The sequence below is a fragment of the Anolis carolinensis genome, chromosome 1, assembly GCF_035594765.1.
Source record: "Anolis carolinensis isolate JA03-04 chromosome 1, rAnoCar3.1.pri, whole genome shotgun sequence".
Taxonomy (NCBI): Eukaryota; Metazoa; Chordata; class Lepidosauria; order Squamata; family Dactyloidae; genus Anolis; species Anolis carolinensis.
The window spans coordinates 140677296-140695549 of NC_085841.1; the positions used below are offsets into that span (position 1 = coordinate 140677296).

The 18254-nt window shown below is 39.7% G+C and overlaps 1 protein-coding gene across 6 annotated transcripts in view; it reads left to right on the top strand.

Moving 5' to 3' along the window:
- Window positions 1-18254, top strand: part of colec11 (collectin subfamily member 11) — a 31363-nt gene that overhangs the window by 3542 nt on the left and 9567 nt on the right. For 2 of the 6 annotated variants that reach the window (XM_008118767.3, XM_003226068.4), the window contains exons 2-4: window positions 1294-1443; window positions 7385-7456; window positions 17912-17983. In XM_008118767.3, the coding sequence (XP_008116974.2) occupies window positions 1305-1443; window positions 7385-7456; window positions 17912-17983 (283 nt within the window). In that variant the 5' untranslated portion in view covers window positions 1294-1304. Of the gene's footprint in view, window positions 1-1293; window positions 1444-7384; window positions 7457-7489; window positions 11056-14616; window positions 14802-17911; window positions 17985-18254 lie in introns of those variants that run through there. The other 4 variants (XM_062983245.1, XM_062983248.1, XR_010006926.1 and 1 more) reach the window with 3 other exon arrangements.

The following is an 18254-nucleotide window of genomic DNA, read 5'->3' on the forward strand; positions in this document are numbered from 1 at the left end:
TGGGATTTCGATTGGGCCAAGAAACATAAGGCATCTACACAAAGTCCTCCTGGCTACAACCCAACTCCAAACCTCAACACTATAGTGGTCTCATGGTAGTCAGAAAGGTCCCGTGACTCAGTCATCGCATGTATATTTTTTAAATTTATTTTAAAATCTAGGTACATGGATATTTTCATCCCCTGAGAATAATCAATTATTTGCAAAGGATAGTTGTAGACAGAGGCATCATCTACATCTGTGGCCCTCCAGGTGTTTTAAACTTCAGCTCCCACAATTCCTAACAGCTGGTAAGATGGCTGGGATTTCTGGAAATAGAAGTCCAAAACACCTGTGGGACTAAAGGTTGGGAACCACTGGTCTACACTGACCATACAATGCAGTTTCAAAGTGCATTATATAGTTGTATAGATAGGCCCAGAGTTTACATTTCTGTTGTTGTATCTGTGTGTGTGTGTGTGTATTGGCAAGCCTTTTCACTTTCCCATAGCTGATGGGTTATTCTATTATACTTTTTTGAAATGGGTAACTTGACTTCTATTCTTTGAAAATAGGAGAAGCAACAAAAAAAATAAAAGCTGTTGGCAGGCTATATTTCAGAGGCAGGAACTGGCAAAACCACCACTGTGGATTCTTTGCCTAAGAAAACAATGCAATTGCCATAAGTCAGCAAGCAACTGATAAAAAGACACAAACATTTTATATTTTCAGATTCTCCTTTTCCTGCTTTTGTACTTGGGATCTCTTTTTAAATTGTTTTATTTCCCCTCATTTGAACCCTCCCAGGGTTTGTGAAAATGCAAGCCTGGCTTCCCAAGAGGAGCTGTGAGCTGAACGTCCCCACAATATGTATTTATTGGGTTTAGAGATGGCTTGCCAATCTTTTCCCTCCACTCAGTGTGTTGATGCTTTGTATTGTGAGATCCACCTCATCTCTTCGTCTTTGTTCCCTCAAAGCCCTTACGTTTCTCTAACCTTCTCTTTCCAAAAGTTTCCATTTCACTGGTACCGAAAAACTGGGCTTCTCCTGGTTTGAGGACAAAAGTAGAATACCTGCAGTTCTGATTATTGCATTTTTGCCTGATGAAATTTGAGAATCCTTTGGAATAGTTTTTCTGGCAACATTTTCCAAATTTCCACATATACTGGTAGCTAGTGCACACCTTAAAAAAACAACAACTCTACGAATGGGATAAAGTGCTTGACTCTGACTTTTGCAAGACTGCTTACTGTTTTGCAACTGCAGGAACTTGTTGGAATCCTAATTAACTGTTTATTCGTTCTTTTCTTTAGGAGTCAGGGACATGCTCATTATGAGGAGTGATCTGGTTTTCTTGGTCTCTGTAATTAGCTTTACATTCCTGTCTCTGTTAAGATCTGGATATGCTCAACATATTGCGGATGAATCCTGTTCGGTGCAGATTCTGGTTCCAGGCCTCAAAGGTAAAGGGTCTCTCTATTCCCATGACCAATACATCCTTCTGTCTCCCTGTTTGTTTACAGTGATTCCCCAATTCACACTGTGTTGCAATTAGACTGGACTCCAGTGGCATCTTTATAGAGTAGGGATGATTCGGAAAGTAATGCAGTTCGACACGTTTTTAACTGCCATGGCTCCATACTATGGAATCATGAAAACCATAGTTTTACAAGATCTTTAGCTTTCTCTGCCAAAGAGTGCTGATCCCTCACCAAACTACAACTGCATTGAGCCATGGAAGTTAAAGTGTTGCCAAACTGTATTAATACTACAATATGGCATTGTACGTATGTTTCTGGTGGATTATAATTCATAAAACCCCGTGCTACAATACATTGATCTCTCTCTAAATTAATGCATAAGATCCTGTTTTTTGTTTGTTCTGTTGGCTCTTTAACCATTACAAAACGTTTCCTGTCCCCCAAATTATCTATTTGTATTATAATTGCAAGTATGGTTACTGTATTTCTTTATTTGTTGTTTAAACTATGCATTGTAGGAAATGCGATATACAGATAAAGGGTCTACGATGATAGACAAGTGTATTTGGTAAGGGAATTGGGAAGTTTCTTGGCTCATGAAACAGGAAACCCTAAAAACAATATTCATGACCACTGATGGTTTGGGATAATCTGAAAATATCTCTACTCTGGAATCCTGGGATTTGTAGTTTGTTGAAGCATAAAGGGTAAAGACTATGTAAAACTACGACTGCCATGATTCCACAATATGAACCATGGTGGTTAAAACAGTATCAGACTTCATTAATTCTACAGTGTAGATACACCCCTACATGTATCTGTAGTGAGATTGGTAATGTTTAAGATATTACAAAGCAAGAACATGCCTTTCTGTGAAACATTGTTTTATATTTACACTCCCCAAGAGTGTCATTCTCCCCAGGGTTAGCTCTGGCCAGTCATCAACATATTGCCCTCTAGCCCCATTCTTCATGTTAAAATAGTTTGTGGAAACTCTCATGCCAGAATATCCCACCTCTGACCTTGAGATCAGTGTATTTAAAAGAAGGAAAAACGAAAAAGACAACTGGAGTTAATTAACACATTTGATACCAGATAATGTCATTTGAATAAGGATTATGGGTGAGTGGTTGTGTTGCTATCAAAAGTCATTGCCCTGCATTGTTCTCACATCTATTGCAAAATATTTATGCTTTGGTATTTCAGCAAATGCAGATTAGGTTGTTGTTACTGAATGTCTTTAATTTTTATCTCCTAGTTATGATTGCATCATTTTGCATTGATATTCTTGTTACCTGTCACCTTGATAATCTTGTCATCATCTATTGTAAGGCAATTCCATAACCTTTTGAGTCTACCCCACACAATACCTTATACAAAAGTTCATGACCATAAAAACAGTAAAGGTTATCATTGACATAAGGTAAAGGTCAGGGCTGGTCCAACATGGGACGCCAATTACGCCTCGGAGTTGGGCGCACGTCGACGGGGGGCGCTCTCGGGCAAAACATGTGCCTTGGCAGCTCTCCGTGCGCCCCGTACCCTCCGTGCCTTTTTCCAGCTGATTTTGACATTTTTGTCCCTGAGTGGGATTTGAACTCGCAGCCTCTTGGTTCTGAGTGTGGTGTGCTCTCTCTGGGAGCCACCGACTGCCCTGTAACAATAGCAGTTCGGAACTTATACTTATTCACTCTCTTGTAATCATTCATCTTTTCCCTTTATCTTCTAAGAATAATAATAATAATACTTTATTTATTTATTTATTATTACAATATAATACTGATAATAATACAATTTAATAATTTTAATTATATATTATATATTAAATGTAATATTACTAATAATATTACAATGTAATGATTTAGTACAATATAGTAATTTAATACTATTATTTTACTATGCTAATAATATAATGTATTGTATGTGAATGTAATTTGTAAGCTGCTCTGAGTTCCCTTTGGGGTGAAAAGGGCAGCATATAAATGTAGTAAATAAATAAATCGAGCTGTCAAGCCTCGCCTTCTCTGGCAAAACATTTCCAACTGATTTTGACATTTTTGTCCCTGTGCGGGATTCGAACTCGCAGCCTCCTTTTTCTGAGTGGGGTGTGTTCTCTCTGGGAGCCACCGACTGCCCTGTAACAATAGCAATTCGGAACTTATACTTATTCACTCTCTTGCAATCAGTTCATCTTTTTCCTCTATCAGGGCCATCCTGGCCTTCCCAAACTTGGGGACATTCCTTCCTTCATCCCTCTCTTTAGAGTCCCCCAGGATTTATGTGCCAAGGAGTCTGGCTTGCTAGGGTACTTTGGGAAACTACATCTCTCATGTATATAAAATTGCCCTAAAAGCTCAGTGTTTCTTGTCTATGTGTTCCTACTTGCCCATGTGTTATGTTTCTGAGACCCCATCCCCTTCCCTTTGGCGGGAAATGGTGTTTCTGACCCCAAAGAAGTCCTGCATCCCACATAATCATATAGCCTGCGGGGACGAAATCAAGCTGGGAATTTCCTCATCATGTATAATTATGTGAGAGGAAGTCATAGGGAGGAGGGAGCAAGCTTGTTGTCTTCTGCCTTGGAGACTAGAACTTGGAAGAATGGCTTCAAACAAATAACCCACATTACCTGCTTTGAACTGGGATATATGGCAGTAAGGATTCAGACAATAATGTGGGTTATCCTGCCTTGATATCCTGGGTTATAGAGCTGTGTGGAAGGGCCCAAATTCTTTCTCCTTCTCTGCCAAATAATGCTGGAAAGTGTCCAGAGGAGGGCCACATCTATGGCAGGCAACCTCAGAGGTTGTGAGGTCTGTTGGAAACTAAGCAAGTGGGGTTTGTATATCTTTGTTGAGAGGTGTTAGCTGGCCCTGATTGTTTCATGTTTGGAATTCCCCTGTTTTTGAGTGTTCTATTTTTACTGTCCTTTTTTTTAACTATTTATTTATTTATTTATTTCCCATACTTCTGTCATGCCCTTCTCACCCGAAGAGGACTCAGGGTGGCCTCACAACTGGCAACAATTCGATGGCCGACATACAAATTCCAATAATATAATGACAATTAAACTCAAACATTAAAACAAAAACTACTAAAAACAACAATTACAACCACATAAGTTCAAAATCATAGTCCAGAATCAGTCCAGTGGTCAATACTTAAAAAGTCCTCAATTATTGCACTGCTAGGAATAATGCACAATAACCATAACAATGTCTAGCAAGGCTATTCTATGCTAATCAAGGTGATCAACTGCAGTTATTCACACTTGCCCTTCATATTATCCAATATTTTTGCTTATCCAATGCTCTGCTGGCCCGTTCATGTGGTTTGGTGTGTGTGTGTGTGTGTGTGTGGGGGGGGGGGCACCAAAATTTCTATTCGCTTACACTTGAAAATTATCTTGGGCCGGCTCTGGTAAAGGTTTTCCCCTGACATTGATTTTAGTCATGCCTGACTCTGAGGGTTTGTGCTCATCTCCATTTCTAAGCCAAATTGCTGGGCGTTGTCTGTAGAAACATCTGTCATGTGGCTGGCATGACTGCATGGAGCACTGTTACCTTCCTGCCAGAGCAGTACCTATTGATCTACTCACATCTGTATATTTTCAAACTGCTTAGTTGGCAGAAGCTGGGGCTAACAGTGGGAGCTCACCCTGCTCCCCAGATTCGAACCGCCAACCTTTCGGTTAGCAAGTTCAGCAGCTCAGTGATTTAATCCGCTGCACCACCGGGGGCCCAACTTCAGTGGCATCATTAGCAAAGTGTATGCTTATTCCTGGGCATATCCAGTCTCCCTTCTCTCTCTTCACATTACAGTAGAGTCTCACTTATCCAAGGTTCTGGATTATCCAAGGCATTTTTGTAGTCAATGTTTTCAATATATCATGATATTTTGGTGCTAAATTCGTAAATACAGTAATTACCCCATAACATTACTGCGTATTGAACTACTTTTTCTGTCAAATTTGTTGTATAACATGATGTTTTGGTGCTTAATTTGTAAAATCATAATCTAATTTGATGTTTAGTAGGCTTTTCCTTAATCCCTCCTTATTATCCAAGATATTCACTTATCCAACCTTCTGCCGGCCCGTTTATCTTGGATAAGTGAGACTCTACTGTATTTCTGACTTAATGGTGAGCCTAGGGCAAAGCTATTACAGTGTTTTCTTGGCAAAATTTGTTCAGAGTGGGTTTGTCTTTGCCTTCCTTTGAGATGGAAAAAATGTGACTTGCCCAAAGCCGACCTGTGCGTTTCTGTGTCTGAGGTGACACTGAAGTAGAGCCCTAGTCCAACATTGAAAGCACCATTCTAATTCTCATGTGCATACATACACCACAGGCTTATGTTGTGTTTGTGCCATACTTATGAATTTGTCCAATCGGGGAACATAGTTTGTTGAGATTCCCTCTCACTCTGCACAGAAATCATCATCATCATCATCGGCGATCACTTGTGGCTGAGTATGATTGCCTTCCAAGTGTAGGGTCTTGGCAATGGGTCTGTAGATGACTGTAAAGACCTATTCTTGACCTGCATGTTCTTCCATAGTGAGGACAATAGTTTCCAGATGGAAGGCGGTCCCGGTCAGAGTTGGCTTGACGTGCCTTCCTCTTGAAGCCTTTCTTCCTTTCACCCTCCATTCGTGCCTGTTCGAATTCCACAGCACTACTGGTCACAGTTGACCTTCAGTCCAGCAATGTTCCATTTACACAGAACTATATTTGAAGAGGACAGAGGGTTCAACCAGTTTGAGGATGAATCTGCACTGTGGGATGAATGCAGTATGACACACTTTAAATTCCAGGTCTCAATGCTATAGAAGTGGTAATTTGGTGAGGAACCAGCACACTTTGGTAGAGAAGGCTCAGGATCTTGTAAAACTACAAATAACAAGATTCCATAGCATTGAGCCATGGTAGTCTTATGCAGACTTGAGTCATAGTAGTCTGGAGAAATCCTAATCTTTAGCCTTTTCTTCCAAACACTGTGGGGGCAGCACCATACTACAGCTCCCATGATTGCATAGTATTGAGCCATGGCAATTAAAGTGATGTTAAACTCCATTAATTCTACAGTGCACATGCAGCCTGAAGCTGCCTTAGTACAAAAGTAAACAGTATTGGGAACGCCTGTTGGTGCGGTATGTCAAATCCACATATTAATGAAGGGCACATGCAGACAGACCTTTAAACCGAGACCTGTTTTGGTTGTACCGGAGGCATTCAAATGATGCCTCCTGGTTTGATCCGAACTAATTAAACCCCATTCGATCCAGGCCTTCCTGAAAGGCCTGGGTCTAATGGGGTACCAGGCCTGTGAGGACTCACTACGGGGTAGTCCGGGAGTACCCTTCCATACAGATGAATAAAATCCCACATTATCTGCTCTGAACTGGAATATATGGCAGTGCACTCAGATAACCCACTTCAAAGCAGATATTGTGGGATTTTCTGCCTTGATGTTCTGGGTTATATGGTTTTGTGGAAGAGCCCTGTGTTTCAATGATCTCAATCTCCTTCTTTCTGGAAAATCTGCCTTTTCTCATAAAAGATGGGTATATTTTGAAAACTGAGGCTAGATCTACACTGCCATATAATCCAGATTATCAAAGCAGATAATGCATATTATCTGCTTTGAACTAGATTATATGAGTCTACACTGCCATATAATCCAGTTCAAAGCAGATAATCTGGATTTTATATGGCAGTGTAGAAGGGTCCTGAGATTGCTGAGCAAATTTCCTCCACCAAGGCTCAATGGAGAGATTCCCATATACAGATATTCTCTGGTGGACATCATGAAAGGACAAGATAGAGTGAGGATGACACTGGATTCACTCCAAATCAATCTGTGTGCTTGAATAAGGAATAAAGCATATTTTGTTTATTTCATTTTGCATTTCACCACATCCTAGGGGAAGCTGGAGAAAAGGGGGAGAAGGGTGCCCCAGGCCGCCCAGGACGAGTTGGCCCTCCCGGAGAAAAAGGTATAAATCCTAAATACGTTATATTTCCTGTTATGTTATATTACCTTATATATCATCTTGATGTGGACATTTAGGCTGTATCTACGCTGCCATATCATCCAGGTTAACTGCTTTGAACTGGATAGTATGAGTTTACACTGCCATTAAATACAGTTGAAAGCTGATAATCTGGATTTTATATGGCAGAGTGGATTGGCCCTAGTCACTTATATCAAACTTTCTGAGCGTTTGTTTATACTAGTCCTAAAACCTGAAGTGGACCAGAAGTCACTCCTGAGTGTTTAAATAATGTCCAGAGACTGAGGCTGGATCAACACTACCATATAATCCAGATTATCAAAGCAGATCATCCACATTGTCAGATTTGAACTTGATTATATTGGTCTTCACTGCCATATAATCCAGTTCAAAGTGGATAATCTGGATTTTATATGGCAATGTAGATGGGGCCTTACAGTGCTTAACTGGGCTAAATATTTTTCACCCCCATTGAAATGTTTCAAGGTTTCACCAATACTTTGGAGCAGCCCTATGCTTCAGGCAGAGTGTAGATGACCTGCTCCAAAGAAAACAGGGTTGCCATCCACATAAACCAGTGCTGCCATCCCCTTTCCCTCTTGCTCATGCTGACAGAAAGGCAGACCTTGCTTTTCTGATTTTTTTATATTTGAGCTTTATACAGAAAGCTTTATGCATTATCTGTGCTTATCGATTTAATATGGTGGCATCCAAAACATGGCCAAGCTATTTGGCCTCTGAGATTTAAGAAGCTGCAAGGTGCTTTGCCCTTGAGTTAAAAATATATTGACAATAAATAAATGTGCTGACAGCCTATTGGCCCTTTTGTTATACCCTTGTTAAAACTGAAGCAAAACAGTAGATTATCTCTACAAGTGCAGTTGCTAGGTTGGGGCTATCCCGTGCAGTTTCAGAGCCATATCCTGAGACTGAATATTCCCTTTGTGAGGTCACAGCCCTGGTGTTGTTAAGCTGAGTGTAACAAAGGGCAGCTTCTGATAAAAGGCCAGCCTCTGATAATGTTGGCCAGCCTGATACCTTGAGCATCAGCCACAGTTGCACAAAGTATGCTATTCAGATAAAAAAGGATAAAAGTCTAACAAATAAGAAGAAAAGATAGTGTTTAGTCTAGATCCAGGGAAGTCATGCTACCCCTCTATTGTGCCTTGGTCAGGCCACACCTGGAATACTGTGTCCAGTTCTGGGCACTGCAGTTGAAGGGAGATGTTGAGAAGCTGGAATGTGTCCAGAGGAGGGTGACTCACATGATCAAGGGTCTGGAGAACAAGCCCTATGGGGAGTGGCTGAAGGAGCTGGGCATGTTTAGCCTGCAGAAGAGAAGGCTGAGAGGAGATATGATAAGAGCCATGTATAAATATGTGAGGGGAAGTCATAGGGATGAGGGAGCAAGCTTGCTTTCTGCCACTCTGGAAACTAGGATGTGGGACCTCCGGTGGCGTGACAATGGCGACAGGCTGGGTTCGACCAGGGCTCTGGCTGAACCAACCGCTTAACTGACCTGGTAGAGCTGTAAGCTCCCTCTCCTCCCTTGGATTGATTGGGGAAGAGACGCTGGTTCCATCGGCAACTCCGACGGCCCCAACGACCCTCGCCCCTCAAGGGTGAGGTTCTAGTGGGTCCGGGGAGCCGAGATCGGCGGGTCGACAAGCGGGAAGCGGGAACAAGCCTGCACTATCTGCCAGCCTAGTCACGGCATTTTCAACCAACAGAGAACAAGGGTAGCTGAGAGCTACCACAAGATAATAGTCCGAGACAACGATTACTATTTAAAACTCAGTAGCCGGCGATTTGACGAGCGGGAGCGCCGAAAGAGGTAGCCAGCAATTTAAGAATCTAGCAAACAACTCATAATAAATAAAATAACCTGTGCGGTTCCGTGCCAGACGAGAGAAGGGGAAGCGACTGAGGAGTCCGTGGGGTAAGAGTTGCAGAGTCGCAGAGGCGGAGTGGAGAGGTCCCACGAGGATCCGTGCCGTTTGGAAAAGCTGCGGTGTCCTTGGCGCCATATTGTTTAGTCTAGAGAGTGCCTTCTTTAAACAATCTGCAGGAAGTGGGTTCTGACGCAAGCGCAACCTCCAAAGACCCGGAAGAGACAGGAAGGAACCCAGGAGGGGTGAATGTTCCTGTGAGGACTCCATTTAGTGTGGCACAACGCAAATCTCAGTTAATTTATAGATAATGGAAGCAAATTAAGTACCATAGTGCCGTCTCCCACGGCGGGGATCTACTGAACCGCGGAAGGTACAGAGAAATAGAGGGCGAAACAGCAAACAAAAGGAGCGGCCCATAACTAAGGCAAACGGAAGACCGGTAAGAAGAAAAGAAGGGGGGCTGCCCATCCTACTTTCTCAGTAATAACCGGCCGCATGTTGTATATAATTGTTAATTAAATAATCGAGTGGTAGACCCTTCGTCATCTATACACTTTAGGGTAACAGAACGGATATACACAGTCCCATTTGTGTCCTTAACAACCACTAAACCACTAAACCCGGCAATGACAACCCCCAAGTGGAAATTAGAGAAAGATAAAATGGATTCTAGAATAAATGTAAGAAGGTCCTCTCTCCCAGAGGAGGGGGGTCTAAAAGACATTTTAAGAGAGATTAAGAAAATCTCGGAGAAGCAGGACCTACTACAGAATGAGGTCCAAATGATAGCAAAGAAACAAGACTTGCAATATAAAACATTTCAGGAAGAAATGGCAGACTTAAAGAGAGAATGGAGAGAGGAGATTGGCGTAATGAAGAAAGAAATTATAAAAAACTCAAATGACATATGTGATTTGAAAATAACAAATAGAAGGATTGATAAAACCCAAAGTAAATTACAGGAAAAGATTGAATCCATAGAAGAAAAGGGATCCAAGTTGGAAAAAATACAGGAAAGATTAGAATTTCAAGCCTTAGAATCCCAATTGAGATACAGAAATGTGCAAGAAGAAGAGAATGAGAACATAGGATGGGTGATAACACAACTAACAGCCCAACTCCTACAATGTACCGAGCAAGAGGCCTGTGGGCAAATAGATAGGGTTTATAGGGTGCAGTCAAATTTTACTAAAAAAAACAAAGCAATTAAGGATGTTATTGTCCACTTTCTGAAAAAAACTACACGTGATGAAGTGTTAAAAAGAAATGCCAGGAACCCAATTTGGTACAAAGAGAGAAAAGTGATTATTTTAAAGGAATACCCAAAGTCAACGCTAAACAGAAGAAGAAAATACTACTTCCTCACAGATGAACTGAAGAGGAGACAAATTAAATACAGATGGGAGAAATATGAAGGCCTAATGGCAACATACAAAGATGATAAGATTTGGATAACTACGGAAGAAGAAGCAAAAGACTTCTTTAGAATACTAAAGAAAGATGTCAACGTAAACAGAGCATCGTCATCATCAGGCAGCGGTAAAAACCCGAAAGAAACGAAGAAAAGAAGATTCGACTCACCCAAACAAAACGACCCAACAGTGGCCGAATTGGATTTGAATACAGATCAGGAGGACTCGGATGTGGGAGAACAACAGGAAGAGGAAAGAACCCATAGAGATGAGTAAAGTTAGTTGCCAATTAAAATGTTTCTCCAATAATGTTAATGGGTTAAATTCGCCGAATAAACGGAATAGATTATTTAACAAATTAAGAAAAGAAAAATACAATATTATAGCAATACAAGAAACACATATTGACCTCAAGCATATAAAACTTCTAAACAAGGGCTATCTAGGCCAATCTTTTATTGCGGCAGATAATGCAAAGAAAAGAGGGGTAGTTTTATATGTAGATGATAACTTTCCAGCTAAAGAAGCATTTAAAGACAATGAAGGTAGGGTAATTGCGGTAACCATAGATTTTGGAAAGGAAAAAATATTGATCTGTAATATCTACGCACCTAATGGTTCCAAAACAAAATTCTCCAAAATATTGAGAGAAAACATTGATAAGACAGAATTTGACCATATGATACTCCTTGGAGATTTTAATGGAGTTTTAGATACAGAATTAGATAAAACAACTAAATCGAAGAAAATGAAGGGGACATCTTCCCTCCCAAAAAATCTTATAGCAGTAAAGGATGAATATGATTTAATAGATCCGTGGAGAGAATTGAACCCAAAGAGAAAGGATTACACACATTTCTCAAACAGGCACCAAGCATGGTCCAGAATCGATATGATCTGGACCTCCAAATCATTGCTGACAACAATATCCTACATAGACATACTAGTTAGAGAATTATCAGATCACTGCCCACTAATAATGGTAATAAACAAGAGGTATGTGCCCAAAAAGTGGAGGCTAAATGAAAACCTACTCAAAAAGGAACATGACATTGACAAAATTAAGGCTATGACCAGAGAGTATTTCAGTATAAACGATAACGGGGAAACAAGTCCCCAAACGGTGTGGGATGCATACAAAGCAGTAGCAAGGGGTTTTTTTATACAATTAAACTCTAGTAAAAGGAAGCAAAAAGATTTAGAATGGAGCAGATTGAACAAAGAAATTGAGGGAAAAGAAAAAGAATTAAAAACCAACCCCAAGAATCAGGAGTTAAAAAAAAACCTAGCGCTCTTACTTAAAATGAAAGAAAAACGGGATCTAGAAGAGGTGGCCAAACAAATTAAATGGGTTAAGCAACAAGCGTTTGATAACGCAAATAAACCAGGGAAGTGGCTCGCCAGATTAATAAGAAAGAAGAAACAAAATAGACAAATCACAAAAATTAAAATTGAGGGGAAAATAGTAAATTCGGATAAGGAAATAAGAGAGGCTTTTCAAAAATTTTATGAGAATCTATATTCTAAAGATAGTATAAATCCAGAGTCTATAACAGAGTATTTAGGTAAGCAAAAACTGGAGAAAATCTCAGATGAACAAAGATTGGACCTTAATAGGGAAATATCAGAAAAAGAAATCTGCAAGGCAATAAAAAGCTTGGACAGTAATAAAACGCCAGGTCCAGATGGTTTTATAGCAGGTTTTTACAAACTAGAGCAACCGGAAGTGATCCTATTCCTAAAAAAAATAATGAATCAGGCACTTCAAGACCAAGTCATTCCCGAATCATGGAAGGAGGCAATTATAACAATGATACCTAAAGAAGGTGTAGACCGGTCTGAGGTCAGGAACTATAGACCTATATCGCTTTTAAATACTGATTATAAAATCTTTACAAAAATCCTGGCCAATAGACTCAAAGATTTTTTGGATGGATGGATAGGAGAAGACCAAACAGGTTTCCTCCCCTCCAGAACTATTAATGATAACGTAAGAATAATTATAGATGCCGTGGAATTTTATGAACAACACAATCAAAGAGAAGTGGGTTTTCTTTCTGTTGATGCAGAGAAAGCCTTTGATAATTTGAATTGGACATTTTTTAAATTGTTATTCCAAGAAGTAGACCTAGGTATCCAAATCCAAAACGCTATCAATAGTATCTACGAAGACCAATGGGCGAGAATACAAATTAACGGGCAAGAAACGAATAAAATTAAAATTAGTAAAGGAACGAGACAAGGTTGCCCTCTCTCGCCGTTAATATTCATTATGGCCTTAGAGATCCTCCTGAAAGCAATTAAAAAAGATACAAACTTGCAAGGCATTAGATTAGACAAACAAGACTATAAATACCGGGCCTTTGCGGATGATATTATTTGCATCATAGAAAACCCAATTCAGAACACTCAAAAGTGGATCTTGAAAATCGAAGAATTTGGAAAGGTTGCCGGCCTCAAAATCAACAAAGAGAAAACAACGATTCTTACTAAAAATATATCTAAAAAGAGACAAAAAGAACTACAGAACAGCTTAGGCCTGGAAACACCATCTAAAATAAAATACCTAGGGATTTGGATATCAGCAAAGAATAACCAGTTACTCGATTTAAATTACACCAGAATTTGGAAGGAAATTAAAAGCGATTTGGAAAAATGGAAATATTTAAATATCTCATTAATGGGACGAATAGCAGTAATAAAAATGAATATTCTCCCAAAATTACTTTACCTTTTCCAAAATATACCAATTATAAGAAGCACAAAATTATTCAAAGATTGGCAAAAAGAAGTTATGAGATTCGTTTGGAAGAACAAAAAAGCAAGGATAAAATACAGTACGATGATCTCACGGAAGAACAGAGGGGGATTAGAGGTACCAGACCTCAAATTGTATCATGACGCATGCGCTCTTTGTTGGTTAAGAGACTGGACTAAATTAGAAAAACTTAAGATTCTAAATTTGGAAGGCCATGATTTGAGAAAAGGCTGGCACGGGTATTTATGGTATGAGAAAGCAAAGATTGAGAAGCAATTTGGTAATCATTTTATAAGATCTGCCCTTCTGAGAATATGGGAAAAGTACAAATGTAGGTATTATACTAAAACCCCGCTTTGGTTATCTCCAGTAGAAGCCAACCACAGAAGATTATTAGGGTGGAGAAAGTGGCCTACATATAGAGAATTACTAATCATAGATAAAGAGAAAAAAATTCCCCAAAATTAAAGGAATTAGCATCGATTCAAGAAATAAACAAAAACGTGTCATGGTACCAATACTTCCAAATTAAAGAGGCCTATAAAAGAGACAATCTGGTGGGCTTTGAGCAGGATCAGGGATTCTGGGACAAATTCATGCTTACAAATAAGAAAAACATAAGTATAATGTATAACAACTTATTATCTTGGGACACAGAAAGTGTGATAGTAACAAATTCAATGATACTATGGGCAAGGAACATAGAAAGACCTATTCAGATGTATGAATGGGAAACCATTTGGAATAAAAAAATTAAGTATACATATTCTGTAGATTTGAAGGAAAATTGGCTCAAACAGATACATAGGTGGTACCTAACACCAAAAAAGATCGGCCTAATGTACAAAAATATGAGTAATAGATGTTGGAGATGTAAAACCCAGATAGGATCCTACTTCCATATGTGGTGGAAGTGTAAGAAATTAGAAAAATTTTGGAATGTAGTCTTAGAAGAGAGTAATACAATACTGAAAACTAAATTTGATAAAAAACCAGAATTGCTCTTACTAGGTTTATATGACCCGTGTGATAAGATTGACCCCAATATAGATAAACTCTTTACCCTCTTTATTACCGCAGCAAGACTTGTGGTCGCTAGACTTTGGAAGTCCGCCCAAATACCAACAAAGGAACTATGGTTAGAAAAGCTACTGGAAATCAAAAATATGGACCAATTATCCTTCTTGATCAAGAGCGCGAACGGAACAGCTGTGAAAGCTACTGACTGGACTAATTTTGAGGACTATTTAAAGAATAAGATACGAGTAAGCAAAGATTGATTAATAGATGGAAGAAGACTCAAAAATGGAAGTCAACCCACACACCCATGCCCCATCCCCCCCCCCCACCCCCCTCCCCCCTGCCTGCCAAATCGGTTACACACACGACTATGGTGGTAGGATCACAATGTTTTGTTCTTGATGTATGTTTGTTTGTTTATTTGTTTGTTCGTTGAGAAAATCACAATAAAAATCATTTGTACGGAAACTAGGATGTGGAACAACTCCACATTATTCTGACATATAACCTTACTTTTGACTTTGATGTGTCCTCGTGATCCAGAAAAGTAATTGAATAGCAATAACTATTCCTTGCTTTGGACTTAAGACAACTATAGTGACAACCTTAACTTAGCTTGATCTGTCTTGAATTTCGCACAATGCTTCTGATCATTTCAGGAAACTAAAAGCACTAATAGAAAGATTTTGGTCATCCAGATCCCGCTGGTGCTGTTTCATATGTATTGTCAGAAAGAGAAAAAAAAAAAGGATGGCTGCTGTAGGAGATGCCGGTTGTGAACCCCATGCGAGTAAAAGCCCAGAGGTTTGGTCACTTTATGCACTTTCAGATTTGCATGTGTTGGACGTCATCATACATACTGGGAATTTGTATCTAGTAGTCTCTTATATCAATTGTTCATGGGTGCATGTACACAGAAGAATGAATGCAGTTTGACACCACTCTAACTGCCAGTCATGGGATTTGCAATTTGGTGAGGCACCAGCACTCTTTGGCAGGGAAGCTAAGACCCTGTAAAACTGCAGCTCCTAGAATTCCATAGCATTAAGCCATGGCAGCAAAACTGGTGTCGAACTGCAATAATTCTACAATGTAGATGCACCCTATGCACTAGGTAACACAGATATCTATAAGTGTCTTGTTTGCTCTTCTGCACAGTAACTGTGTGGCTTTGTATACAAGAGTCTTCCCTTTGGGGATGTTTGGGACTTCAGTTCCTATGAGCCCAAGTTAGTATGATCAATGATCAGGAATTTTGGAAAGTACCAGGTTGGGGCAGACCAATGTGGTCTTAATGCAAGCATTTTGTAATATGTCAAGCAGCCTTCTTACTCAAACCATATTCCATACTACACAGAAGGACATTGACAGAAAACTCTGTAAAATTCCGGCTTCTAGTTTTGTCATAAGTTAAACTCAAGAATGGAGGATGGGAAAGTTGCCTGGAATATGAGACTCAGTGTGTGAGAAGATCAATAATTACTTGTGTTTCTTGAGGTTATGAGATAAGTGAAAATGGCTTAGGGACTTCCTTTGTTGGCTGTCATTGCTAAATGCACTGTATAATGTTTACAAGAAAGGGCATTAAGTCACAGGGAGCAAATTAATTGTGTTTATATAAATAAAGTTTCCCTGATGGGCTTAACACATGGCTGTTTAATTTCAACCGCAGCTGTCTCAGACAACATATTGAAGACTACTAGTAGAGGTCCAAGGGTTCAGAGTTGCAGTGTACTTCTTTGTTTTGTTTCCAATTACTTCTTAATTTATATTGCTCTAAAGCACTGGCCACCCACTAATCGTGTCTCATTGTAGAGACGTCTTTCCGCAGCAAATACTTTCCAAATTTTCCATTTTTCCTCTTTTCTTCCTCCTATCTAGTTAAAATTATTTTTTTTTGACACTGTGGAACCACAGGTATATGCCAATGAAAAAATAGCCAAATAGCATGGAAAATGTCTTGCAACGGCAGGTAGTTGGTCATACTTTGGCAATGATTGAATGTGTACACCAGGTGAGCTGATTTGTTTAGAAAGCTTTAGAAAGATACATTTGTACATTGCCATATTAAATTTAAAGTGAACAGAGGCCAGAGTTGTTTAGCTAGTTTTTTAAACGGATTGGTAATTTTTCCCAGAATGTACTGCCGAGGCCCATTAGGAGGTCGTCACTCAGTTTATATTTGTGGGGAAATTATTACCATGTTGATGATGATTTGGTGAGCCTGGTCTGAATTTTTTGTGTACTGTACTTTAAAACATCTTCTTGATATCATTTGAAACATGATGGTGTAGGTCAGGAGATTTTATGTTGCTTCTTAAAGTTTGGTTCGGAAATAGCATTCTCCATTTGTAAACCTCCCTTGTTTTTCTTGCGCTTTTCTCTTTTTTCCTTACTGTGAAAAACACCAATTATATACAAGATGGAAGAGATGTGTAATGGCTCCCAATTGCTAGTGTGATCAAGTTTTGATCAGGAGAGCTTCCCGAGAGCCTATCTAAATAAGCCGCTTAATGCCAGACTGGGTTGTCACCTTTACCTTAGTTGTTTTTGTCACTATGGCAGCAGGCATGGAGCTCCAGAGACCTGACTTAACCCTAACTCTGTCTAAAGACCTTATCACATTGGCGATGGAATTAACCACACATCATGGCGAATCTGTGGGGGCCTGACAAATAGAGAACCTGTTGCCCCATGTCCCCCTTGTTAATCTCTATGTAACACAATTCAGGATACAGAAGCTAGTTCCAGCCATGCAGCCTGGTCTGGACACTTCAGCCTGGTGTAGATACTAAAATGCCAAAGCCTGGTCTGGATTCCGCAGATACATGGTGTGTCAAATCTGGGCATTGGAGTGAAGCTTGGATGTTGGAGTTGGACATTGGGACCAAGTATGGACGCTGGAGCTGGACATCTGAGCCAACATCAGACCAGGCATGAATGTTGAAGTCAACTGTTGAAATTGGGCTAAGATTTCAGAGCTGAGAGCCAATATTGGGTTTGGGTGTCGAAATAAGGCATGAGAACTATGTATGAATGTCGGGGCCAGATGTCAGAACCATGTCCAAATGTCCAAGCCAGATATTGGTGCTCTTTCCAGTCATCAAAACCCAGTTTGGATGACAGAGCCAGGTGTTAGAGCCAGGCTTGGGTGCTGGAGTCAAACATCAGAGCCTAATTCCTCTTCATTTCCCCCCTTTTTTCTCCTAGTCGTACAGGTGCCTTTGCTGCCATTAGGATAGGCAACAGCTACAAAGGACAAGTAAAATAAATACCATCACCTTTTTTCAATGCCATGAAGCATAGGGGGCCCAAGATTACGTTTTGTTCTTTATATGTTTGTGTTTTTTTCTAGGAGAAGTGGGTGACAAAGGACTGAAAGGCAGCATAGGGAGACATGGAAAAATTGGTCCTATTGGTTCAAAAGGTATCTTATTTTTGTACAATACAGACATTTTTAAATCTGTTGAATTTGATTTTTTAAATAAAAAATGGTTTACTTTTTCTTTAAAAAAGTCTGTTCTGGCAACCAAACAAACAAACTTATGAGAAAGTTCCCTGCGGTTAACATGAAAGGTCAAATATTGGAATTTGATATCCTGCTATGAATGGCAAGGTTCATAAAAGAAGCCCAGAGCCAGTACTGCTGATATCTCTGCTATTTTACAGGTTAAAATTAAAATCTAGTAAACAAATAA